The sequence below is a fragment of the Pyrus communis genome, chromosome 7 (genome assembly GCF_041283825.1).
Source record: "Pyrus communis isolate YQ-2024b chromosome 7, ASM4128382v1, whole genome shotgun sequence".
Classification (NCBI taxonomy): Eukaryota; Viridiplantae; Streptophyta; class Magnoliopsida; order Rosales; family Rosaceae; genus Pyrus; species Pyrus communis.
Window position 1 is genome coordinate 5,673,451 of NC_142571.1, and position 12,230 is coordinate 5,685,680.

At 39.1% G+C, this 12,230-nt stretch overlaps 1 protein-coding gene and 1 pseudogene across 4 annotated transcripts; one reads left to right on the top strand and one right to left on the bottom strand.

The window, feature by feature from the left end:
• Window positions 1–4,731: 4,731 nt before the first annotated feature.
• Window positions 4,732–5,990, bottom strand: LOC137734186 (uncharacterized; annotated as a pseudogene).
• Window positions 5,991–7,488: 1,498 nt separating this feature from the next.
• Window positions 7,489–10,443, top strand: LOC137735114 (uncharacterized). 4 transcript variants are annotated; one of them, XM_088696225.1, is made up of 8 exons: window positions 7,489–7,659; window positions 7,942–8,114; window positions 8,258–8,355; window positions 8,787–8,901; window positions 9,059–9,181; window positions 9,408–9,591; window positions 9,802–9,998; window positions 10,134–10,443. In XM_088696225.1, the coding sequence occupies exons 1-7, from the start codon at window positions 7,537–7,539 to the stop codon at window positions 9,985–9,987; spliced, it is 1,002 nt and encodes a 333-aa protein (XP_088552351.1). In that variant the 5' UTR covers window positions 7,489–7,536; the 3' UTR covers window positions 9,988–9,998; window positions 10,134–10,443. The 4 variants fall into 4 exon arrangements, with proteins under 4 accessions (XP_088552351.1, XP_068330591.2, XP_088552352.1 ...); XM_088696226.1 differs by having other exon boundaries at window positions 7,491–7,659; window positions 8,258–8,310; XM_068474490.2 differs by lacking the exon at window positions 10,134–10,443 and having other exon boundaries at window positions 7,490–7,659; window positions 9,802–10,080.
• The last annotated feature ends 1,787 nt before the right edge of the window (window positions 10,444–12,230 follow it).

The window sequence follows — 12,230 nt, forward strand, 5'->3', positions numbered from 1 at the left end:
TTAAAACATTTCCAAAATACAAAAAAACAAAAAAAAAACAAAAAAAAAAAAAAAGTTTGTGTTGCAGTCATATTTAAAATAGGAATGTGATTGTGCAAATCCTAGTAGATATAGGAATGTATCTTATATTCCTATTAGAAGTTGATTACCTATTAAGAGTTGTAATCCTAAAAAGGTAAGGTTTTTGCATATCCTACTACTATAAATAAAGGTACGATGGGGTGATACACACACACTTCACAATTAAATCACTATCTCTTCTCTCTCAATACTGTTGGCCCATTCTCTCTCTCTAATCCCTTAGATTAGTTTAATTAAATAGGTCTACAACACGTTATCAGCACGCTCTTGCCAGAAGCTGAGGAATTAACGGATCGTAGTATGAGTCTATCTTCCACAAAATTCAAAGGTTCTTCTTTGTTTTCTGCCAATTAGGTATGCTTGAAATAAAGGAAGATATTTGAAACGTTGAAGCATGAAAACATTCCCCATGATACATGAACCACTATATGTTTATATTTTCCTTACGATATATAAATTGTATCTGTTTCATATATTTGTCAATATATATATATATATATATATATATATATATATATATTTGTTTCATGCATTATGCAACTAAATTGCTTTGTGGAATTTGTGAGTCAAAGCATATAAATTAATTAAAAGCAATTTAGAGTTTTTCAAACCCTAGGGATTTCAAAAAAAAAAAAAAAAAAAAAAAAAGGGAAAGAAAATTTGGCATGCTGCGACACCACCACCGTCGGCAACATCATGCACTGTCGCTGGCCTGAAGCCCAGCTGCATGGACCACCGCAGCAACCCTTTGGTCTTCTTGCTCTTGCACGCGACAACCAGGCTTCGGCCTAGGATCAGTTTCGACGGGCCTGAAGCCCCAAGCCCACCAGCAGCTTTGCCTGACTTGCTAGCAAGCCTTTGTGCTTGCTGGGCTTTAATCTTGCCTCGACTGGCAACCAAACAGCCAGCCCAATAGACTGGGTTTCTTCCCCCTGACCAAAAGACCAGGCTCCAACTTTGGCTGGGCCTTATGTGTGATAACCCACAAGCCAGCTTCGTCTGGGCTTGTCTCTGTGCGCCCCTTTGGCCCAATACCAGCAGCGTTGGCTACTGGGCTTGCCTAATTCCCTTGGCTCGTGGCCTGCAGCCACCTGTGGACTCTTTTTTGCAGCCAACCCGAGCCCAAACCTTTTTTGGGCTATATATTTTTTCGACCCAATGCTATTATTTAGCATTTTAAATAATTTTAACCCAAGTGTTTTTATTATTTTTGTTTCCACAATTGACCTTGTTTGGTCGTGATCTAGTGCAGTCCATTAATCTGATAATGAATCCAAAATTATTGACTTAAAAATCACTTTTGGACATTAACGATTCAATAATTTATTTTTATACTTTAACCGTTGACATACTTTCGTAGTAACAAAACTCTCACACTTGAGTTCCCGAAGAAACTCAAATCCATGACACTTAAATTAGCATATTGCATTATGTGTTTCTTGCAGTAACCTTTCCTTTATGAACTAATCGTTCATAAAACTAAATTGAACTTGTAGTTTCATATTTAGTGCCTGTGAAACCCGAAGTTTTCATTCAAAACATACCACATGAAACCTGTTGTTTTCATGCATAAACTAAACCAATGCATGTCTATAGAACCCCAAATGTTCTACGATATATGTCTATAGATTACCATATGACTAATCATGTTTTTTTTTTGTACCCTCTGTTTTAGGGACATGTCGAACTTGAACAAGCTCGATTTCACCGATTTGGAAGTATTTGGAAGAAACTACCTGAAGTGGGTTCAAGACGTGAAGCTCCATCTTACTACAAAGGGTATTAGAGCCACCATCAAGGCATCTACCTACGACAAACTTGTCGACGAAGCTAAGAAAGCTAATGCAATGATCTTCATTCGAAGATACATCCATGATGCACTACAGACCGATTACCTCGTTGAGGAGGACCCACGCACCCTCTGGCTTGCTCTGGTCGACCGTTTTGATCACCAGAAAGACATCTACTTGCCTGAAGCAAGACACAACTGGCAACATCTTCGCTTTCAAGACTTTAAATCTGTGAATGAATACAATTCTGAAGTTTGTTAAATCTGATCGCTGCTGAAATTCTGCAAAGTTGAACTAACCGAATCAAATCTCATGGAGAATACTTATTCCACCTTCCATGCCACCAATATTGTCCTTCTAGCAGCCATAAACCCACCTAAGGGAGGAAATATAACCCAGCATCGTCCACCCCTTGCCTCTAAGGCCCCATGCTTCAAGAACAAAGGAAAAGCTCCCGTGCAATCAACTTCCACTGAAATGGACACGTGATATCGATGTGGATCAAAGGATCATTGGTCACGCGTATGTCGAGCTACCTCTGAGGCTATTGCCAAGTATCATTCTCATCGTGAGTCTAAGTTACATGTGGAACATCCAGAAGATGCTACTACATCAATGGAGATATCGAATTTTCAAGAGGCATCAGCTCCTATGGATGAATAAATTAGACATGTTTTTAGGGTGTTTACCCCTAGTATGGAGATATCGGATTTTCAAGAGGCATCAGCTCCTATGGATGAATAAATTATACATGTTTTTAGAGTGTTTACCCCTAGTGGCCGAACCCACTAGGAGTGGTCGGCCCCTCTCCCCTATTTTTTTAGGTTTATGGTTTAATTTTGAACAATTTTTCTAAGTCTTTGAAATAATTTGTTTGGTTTTGTTTTGTTTTGAATTATGGATTGTTATTTGATGGATATTATTTCTCGAATTGCTTAATTGAATGAATGGAATTATATTTATGCATGTGACCAATTCAATCAATTTATTTATAGGTAAGTCTAGTAGGGAAGTTAGTGTATAGCTGATAGTGCTACCACGCACACCATCTTGCGTGACCGACACTATTTTACTAACTTAATACCCAAGAAAGCTTATATGACAACTCTCTCAGGCCCATCCAACTTGATTGAAGGATACAGAAAGGCTCGTATCATGTTGTCCAATGGTACAATCTTAACTAATAAGGAAGCACTATGTTCTCCACGTTCCGGAAGAACGTTGCTGAGTTTTAGAGATATTCGAGATAATCAATATCATATTGAAACCATTGAAGACAATGGTTCTAAGTTTCTTTGTATCACTTCTTACGAATATAGCCAGAAGCGTATTCACGAGAAGTTGGAATGTTTCCCAAGTGAGTTGTACGTCACAACCATTCGAGGCATAGAAGCCCATCATGTGGCTAACCCTATGCCTAAGTTCCAGAACACTTTGTTGATTTGGCATGATCGTTTGGGACATCCTCAATGTGACATGATACGCCGTATCCTCAAATCATCACATGGGCGTCAGTTACCTCCCTATGTTGGATTCCCGCCATGCAAAGCGTGTTTTTTAGGGAAGTTCAATACTCAACCGTCGATTACAAAGATCATTTACAACCCCCTTAAGTTTCTTTAGAGGATTCAAGGGGAAATTTGTGGACCTAGCCAACCAACATGCAGACCATTTAGATACTTTATAGTGTTGGTTTATGCATCGACACGATGGTTACATGTTTGCCTGTTGTCCACAAGCAACACTGCATTTGTTAAACTCTTAGCACAAATTATTAAGCTAAGGGTTCACCATCCTAATTATCCGATCAAGTCAATTCAATCGGATAACATTGGAGAGTTTACATCACATACTTTTGACAATTATTGCATGCCAGTAGGGATTGATGTGGAACATCTTGTACCCTATATTCACATCCAAAATGGCCTGCCAGAAGCTTTGATAAAAAGCCTTCAATTGATATCTCGGACTTTGGTTATAAGAACCAAACTGTCAGTATCTACATGGGGCTATGTAATATTGCACATAGCTATGTTGATCCACCTGAGGCCCACCGTTACCCAACCACATTGACCGTTATAGTTGGTTACTAGATACGGGTGTTTAGGTGCGCCGCTTATGTGCCAATAGCACCGCCATTACGTACCAAAATGGTTCCTCAAAGAAAAATGGGAATCTATGTCGGTTATGATTCGCCATCAATTGTTCGATATTTAGAACCCTTGACAGGATATCTCTTTACCGCGCGTTTTATGGATTGTCACTTTGATGAGACAGTCTTCCCGTCCTTAGGGGGAGATGAGCATGCTAACGTTCCTGGAGAACGCCGTGAATTACCTTGGTAGGCTCCCACTATGTCTTATTTAGATCCCTGCACTGCCCAGCCTGAAATTGAGGTGCGACGAATTATAGATCTTCAAAGCATTGCTCAGAGCATGCCAGATGCTTTTAATGATTTAGCTAAGGTGACAAGATCACATATACCTGTTGTAAACGCACATGTAAGGATAGATGTACCTCGCATACGTCAACAACCCGCTTGGGAAGGCTGGACCGTCCCCGAAGGTAGGGGCTGCACCTTCCACGCGGCCCGGTACATTGGCAGCTAGCCAATCATCATCGCTAACTTATCCGTTCCAACGCATGAGGTTATTCTAGATTACAACAATGTCTTAGATGAGACAACCTGGTTTCCTGAGAACCGTGAGATTTCGAGCCACTACGCAGTATTGGATAAGGTTAGGAATTGGAATGAGATGATCGTTAACGATGCATTTACGTAAACAGTAGCTACTGACATCATCTTAGCAATGACATTGAACCACATTCTGTTGATGAATGCCAACATAGAACAGATTGGTCAAACTAGAAACAAGCAATCCAGGTCGAACTTAATTCGCTTACGAAATGTAAAGTGTTTGGACCTATTGTTCCTATGCCACCACCAGAGAGTGCTTGAGATTGCATTATCCTGGCTGCAATTCTTCTTTAAAAGCTCCTTCCACAATTCAGAACCATCCTCCACCTTCCCTTCGCGACACAAACCATCAATCACCATACAGAAAAGCGTCGAGCTTGGTATATACCCTTTCTCATATCATTAAGCAAATTAACCGCTTCGCCCAAATTTTGCCCTTACAATAAGCTTTAACCATAACCCCATAAGTGACCTCATTTGCTCCAACCTTATTTTCCTCCATATCATCCATGACCTTAACGGCATCAACCAATTTCCCTTGCTTAACAAACCCATCCATCAAAACTGTATAAGTAGTCGCATCCGGATACCATCCTCCATCCAAAATCTGCCCAAAAACCCTCTTGGCGCCAACCATATCACCCCGCAAAACATACCCGCCGATAATCGTGGTATAAGTCACCACATTCCGGACAAACCCCATTGCAGGCATTTCGTCGAGCACCTTGAGTGCAGTCTCCACATCATTCTTTTTACGGAGCGCTTTGATCAGTATATTACAAGTGGACAAATTGGGCCTAACCCCAAATCTCTGCCCACAATTTTTTAACACAAAGTGAACCAAAGCGTACTCATTGTTCTGAACCAGAGCGTTCAACAATGCGTTCAGGGTCTTCGTAGAACGCTGAACTCCGAATTTGGCACCTCGAAAAAGGCTTTGAAGGCGAGTTTAAGGAGACCCAAGACGCCGAAATTGCGAATGAGGGTGATGAAAATGTCTTCGGAGCATTGGATTTGGGAGTTTTTGAGGTCGGAGAGGAGGGGGTCGATCATGGGGTGGAAAGCGCGGGAACGGGAGAGGCGGTTGAGGATGGCGTGGTAAGTGTGGTAGTTGTGTGAGAATCCGAGGTGGAATTTGGAGGCGTGGTGGAAGATTTGGAGGGCGAGGTCGAGGTTGGGTTGGTGCACGATAAGGGGGATGAAGCGCTTTGGGTAGAGGCGTCGGGGCCAGGGTTGGATTGGAGGGTTCACGGTGTAGGAGTGGAGGAAATCGACGATGGGGGTTGGGGTGGAGATGGAGGCGGAGGAGGAGTAGGAGACGGTGGTAATAGAGTGCAGGAGAGGCGAGGGTTTGGTTGAGATTTTCAGACGCAGCATGTTGAAGAGTTGAAGACAGTGGCATCGGCAAACGGCCTCCACATTTGAACATTATATGACCGTTGCGTCAAATTTTAGGAATGGGGATTCACGTTCATTGATCATACATCATGCAGTTAATTTTCGTCAAAGTATTGTTTATATTTAGTTTTAAATAAAAAAATTATAATATTTCTGATCGTACGATGAATGGACGTGATTGGAGAATCCTCATTCAAATTTTACGACCCAAGGTTTAGGTCATGACCAGGAGAGATGTTTACAAGCCGGTACTTCAAGTAATCAGTGAACGTTCAAAATTTTTTTTTAAACTGGGGCATATCCATGTCCTCCACTTAAAGCAAGTCTAGTTGAAAGGGCAAGGCTAGGATAAAAGCTTTATTCCTCTCAAAATGTCATTTTTTATGAAATATAGGCCTCTCAAAATTTTGTTTCTTGAGACGCTTAAGGTTAAAAAGTGTTTAATGACTGGTTTTTATCGGTTATCAGTTTCTTTCTAAGTTGACCTTTTACGACTTAGGGCTAAAATGGCCCCTTGAAGAAGCAAGGCTAAACTGGCCCTTTGAAAAGCCATGGCTATTTTAGCCTAGGCTAGATATATTTTGTTAGAAATTAAATTTTGTCATCTCAAGCGAAAAAATAATTTTCCCTAAACTAATTTGCGTGCATTGGATGTACTCTTATTGTAACTCACGGCTCGGCTACTACAAAAACACGGATTAAAAAAGACACGCCACCCTTTTCTTTTAGAAAATTGGCCCTTGAAAGATAAGTTACGAATCCTTTTTGCTGAAATAGAAAAAACAACGTGACCACGCAGAACGTAATATGTGAAATGTCTTAAATGTATTTGTATATATCACATAAAATAACATATCGCATAAAACAATAGGATTGATAATAAGAATTTTTCATCTTAAAAATAAACTTGAAAGGAAAGTTGTTGATCATGTACTTTTGTTACTACCTACGACCGCCTCCCACCACCATCAACCCCGCCACCATGACCACCACCTATTGCAACCATCATCATTATAACTATTACTGTTGTCATCTTAAAATTTAGATTACAAAAACACTATTACGAAACCCGAATGTTTTATTCAATTATAGATATTGATAACATGCACGTTTTCAATGTTCTCTCTTAAAAATCATTCTCGAATTAGATTACTAAACTCATTCTCTGAAATAATATTTATCGTCTCGCTTTGCAAAATAATTCTTCAAAAGTTGGATTGTTAAACGTTACCGTAAGAGCCCTAAATTCCTACAAAGTCTTTAAGAGGAGAAATGGTTTCTCCTTGGGTACACCTCTTTATTATTGTTGAGATTACAATATGAGACATTTAATATTCGACTTTCCTAAATGACAAGTTTAAAAATAAATTATCGTTGATGTCCAACCAGATATCATACTAGCAAAAGAGTAAAAGAAGCCTATTGGAGCTAGAGGATTGCAGTAGGCCACGTGTCCTTGAACCTAACCTCAACCGTCGAACTTGCAAAGAATGCCAGTGGAGTGTGCCTTTGCTACAAACTACAAAATGCCAACCCCAACATCACCTTTCCCTTTGTTCTGGTCTGGGTATGGGAATGGCTATGCTTTTATCCCCTTTAAAGCCACTGGCCTTCTCCACCTCTGCATTCTCTCAGGACACATCATCGTCTTCGTCTTCGTCTTCGTCATACCGACCTGCTGTTCTTCTTCCAGTTAAGTTCATAATTTCTCTCTTTTCCTCATCTGGAGTTTTCACTTACTATAAAAATATGCAATAACATTTCCTTTTTGACAAGGCAGCGACATTTTAAACTATTTTAATTTACGGGGAGCGATATTTTAAACTATAAAAATCCGAACTCCATGGCTGTCGCACTGCCATAACTAACTGATCTAACCAATTTCCAAATTTGCACCAACATTTTATGCACACACTTTGGATGATGGCATTTTGTACAAAGCTTAATTCGTGTTGTGTGGTTGTCTGGTTTCAGGGTTTGGGGAACAATTCAGCTGACTACCAGAAGTTGGAGCTGACTCTGAGAGGGTATGGAGTGAGCACAGTGGTTGCTAAGGTGTCAAGAATTGATTGGCTGAGGAATGCCGCCGGCTTGGTTGACCCCAATTACTGGCGAGGAACTCTCAGTCCCCGGCCTGTACTCGACTGGTATGTCGACTCACTCTCCAGTAATTGTTAACGTCTGTTTCCTTATGTGTAAACCTTTGGAAGTTGACTCACATTATAAGTATATAATAGGTTAGATTACTGGATTGAATTCGAACTAACAACGAATGAGGTTGCGTTGGCAGGTATTTAAAGAGGGTGGACGAGGCGGTACAAGAGGCCAAGGAGCTGTCACAAGGTCTTGCTCAACTCTGTCTTACTGCTATGCAATACATGTTATTATGTACGTCTTCCTGTTTACTTCTTCTGAATCCAGAAGACTTATATTCACCGTGAATCTCGATAAAGCTAAAACTAACGCTTCCTTGAGGGTTGTTGAGATGAATTTGAGATAAACGTCTGTATCGAATCATTTGTTACATGCTGCCTTGTCCTATCTTAGATGATACTAAAAGATAAATTGATTTCATCTCTGTCAACCTCTTAGCGTGCTGCTAGATCTTAAATCGCGTTGCTTGATTTTAGAATTCTCATGCTTTAGGAGCTTTTGAATTAAATGGAAATTTATATCAAGCTTTTCTACGCCAGAAGGCATCCAGTACCGCCCCATGAAGCAACCATTAAGCTATGCCAGAAGAACTTTACTTAATTTGACTGGATACTCGAGTTCTCCAGCAAGTACACTAGTATAATTGTTTGTTTCATTTGTTGTAGGTGGGACTTTATCCCTCGTTGGACACTCAGCAGGAGGATGGCTTGCGCGTCTTTACATGGAAGAATTCGGGTTTTCAGATATTTCGTTATTATTGACCCTTGGAACCCCCCACCAGTATGTTATCAAACTCTTATCTTAACAATTCTTGCTGATGACTACATATGTAAAGCTAAGGTTTATTTGGCGATGACATCCTTAGGCGCTTCTGTTATTCCATCTGTATAATCTTACTTCAAATTTCATCATAACTACGACCTATCTGTTGTTTCAGGCCACCACCAAAAGGCGTGTCGGGGGTCATTGATCAAACGAGGGGTCTCCTGGATTATGTTAATAAGCATTGCTCGAAAGCTGTTTACACTCCCGAACTGAAATATGTATGTATCGCAGGGAGGTAAAATCATAATTTGATTCTGATTTTTGTCCTAGTTCAGATTGCTTCTGTTATTATCTGAATGAATTTACTTTAACCTTTTTTTTTTTGGGGACAAATTAAAAGGTGTGAAATGACGCGTACCTATTTATGTCACTGTTATCGATTTTGACCTTCTATGCAATAGTAGTTGCTTGAATGAAAAATCCTCAAAATATATATGAGACATGTATATGTAAAACTGCAGGTATATTCAAGGTGTTCGTTTATTTGGCAACTCAAACGAAACCATTGATTCTGCCCTCCCGATAGAGGGTGTAGAACCCTCATCAGATGTTGCTCTCATAAATGATGCGACTGTGAGCACTCCAACATCAACCACAACCACCACCACCTTGCGTGCGCGCTTTGTCGGGCAAGGGTACAAGCAGGTAAAACTCCCCATTGTCTCAGCAGTTTAAACGGTCACTTCCAATCAAATTAAAATTATGAATATCAACCGAAATACAGAATACAGTTTGCATTGATATTTTATGATAGTTATGTTTCTTGGTGTTATGTCCTCTGACATTTCTTGTAAGCCGATCGAGCATCAAAGTTGCAGGCTGAATGCCGATAATGAGACTACCGTTTGGTTTCAGGTATGTGGGCAGGCAGATGTTTGGGGAGACGGGGTTGTACCAGAAGCATCAGCCCATCTGGAGGGTGCCCTCAACATTAGCTTCGACGGTGTTTACCACTCACCAGTTGGTTCAGATGATATGTTGAGACCATGGTACGGGTCTCCTGCCATCGTAGAGCAATGGATAACTCATCTCCTTAACTAACGATTTCTGAGGTACATACATGAAAAAACAATTTATAACTGGAAACTTTTTAAGAATATATTGAGCAGTCTCCTTGCCATCTGTTTACTGTAATTCCTGTTTACTTGCCACTCCTTGTTGTTGCTCTGGTAATGATTCATGTAAAGACGGAGAGAGAGTAGAGGGAGGTTGAGAGCGCGGCGTCGACGGTGGCAAACATCCTTCTTCCTTGTTGTTGGCTTCCTCATCAGTCATCACTCTCCATTCATTTTAGAGAAGGAAACAACACCAACAAGGGAATGAGATATCAAAATTTTCGCTTTAGTAATTTAGTAAATTTGATGGTATGAAATGAAATTTCAAGTGATTACAAGTCTATAGTATTTTACGAAATATTTTAGAGGTTGTATGAATTATAATGGATTTTAAAAGAAATAACAATGTCAAAAATGTGGAATAAAAGTATTAGTTGGGTAATACATCATTGTTTATTAATTAAAATATTAAGTGGCACAATCGGATTGGACAACATAAAAAGGGAGTCGGTCATATGAGAAATGGAGAAAGAAAATCATTTTCTCTTTTTTTTTGTTGGAACAAGGTCCAAAAAACAGCATAGCTTTGCTCCTATTAGATAAAATTAGACCTTTCTTCTTTATTCAAAACTTCTCTTGAAGAATATACGCACATCCATTGTAGTCTTCTCTCCTCCACCACCGCTCGACAATTAGGAGTCGGTCACATGATAAATGGAGAAAGAAAGTCATTTTCTCTTTCTTCTTTGTTGGAACAACCGAACAAGGTTCAAAAAACAGCAGAGCTTTGCTTCTATCAGCTAAAATGAAACCTTTCTTCTTTGTTCAAAACTTCTCTTGAAGAATATATGCACAGCCATTGTGGTCTTCTCTCCTCCACCATCGCTCAATTGTTGGGTGGTCCTCGAAGGTCCATGAATAGATCTACTCCTGCCTCCATAACCACAGCCTTCACCCACCCCTAGCCACCTCTAATTCTCTCTCTCTCTCTCTCTCTCCCCATTATTTTTTTTTTATTAATATTTAGTTTGGATCGTCGGTCACTTAGGATTACAGTCTAGTGATATCTCTCTTCACTTATAAGTGAAAGGTCTTAGATTTAATTATTGCTAAAAAAGAATTTGAACCATATCATTGCTAACTTATTGTAAAGTTAAACTTATCATCTTCCCCTATAAATAATATCATATGTTAAAAAAAAATTTAAAATTTTGGGCCATCACCAACTGACGAAATCGACGAAGGGTCTTTGCTGGTGAAGTTCGCGAGGCAGTTGGCCAAGAGCGGAGAAACGGATCTGGGGGAGGGAGCACTGAAGGTGGAAGGGATTATCGTAAACAAATTTAGCTTTATTTTGGAAATAAATATTTGATTCCAAACAGAGCTGTCTTTCCGGAGTCCAAATACCACCTTTATCTAGGCAATTCAATTCCGAATAGTTTAGGAATTCGATTACTAGTATTAGGGAGACCCATCCATTTTGAAAGACTTTTTATATTAGCACACCATGTAATGTTGAATGCATTTATATTAAAATTTAATATTAAATGACTTATTTACTCCATTATGCAATGACAATTTTGATTTTATTAGGTTTTAAAAAATATAAAAAATTTCTATCACTTTTAGCGTATTATTTCTCTTCTTCAACTATTAAAACCTCTTTCATCCTTCATTGTTGAACGAAATCATAACCAATGAAACTACAGACATGTTGATTTAGAAAAATTATTTTTGACAAATGAAACACGAAGTCGATGTTTCGGAAGCTTCACATAAGATAAGACTTCATATTTTTCATTGTCTTAGTGATTTCGACGACATCAATAACTATTTAATTTTGTTTTTGCTGCATTATTTAAACTTCTATGTTCATATTCATCTTATAGGGATTACAAGGATTACGTGAAAAATTAAACACCTATATTACCATCAAATATTAAAAATATACGACATGGGTTTTAATGGCGGAATTCAAAACAAACACATATATGATTTAAATCCCAACCGGTATTTTTGTCAAATTCCAGTCTGCATTTTTTGGAAAAGTTCAAATGAATCTAAATCATTTTGAAATCTTCCGACATTCAGCAAAACTAAACGTTCAAATGTTTAGATTCAATCCCTGAAAATTACAAATGAGTGTTATAAGATTTGAGAAATATGGAGTGTATGTAGAAAATATAAGTTGTATATTGAGAATGTGTGGTGTAGGGGATATTATGGAGA

What these genes read in the sequence shown, in the direction of transcription:
- LOC137735114 (XM_088696225.1), top strand. Translation starts at nt 7,537, where the DNA reads ATGGGAATGGCTATGCTTTTATCCCCTTTAAAGCCACTGGCCTTCTCC. An exon ending in TATGCAATACATGTTATTAT is followed by an intron (nt 8,356 to 8,786) that starts GTACGTCTTCCT and finishes CATTTGTTGTAG; the next exon opens with GTGGGACTTTATCCCTCGTT. An exon ending in TATGTATGTATCGCAGGGAG is followed by an intron (nt 9,182 to 9,407) that starts GTAAAATCATAA and finishes GTAAAACTGCAG; the next exon opens with GTATATTCAAGGTGTTCGTT.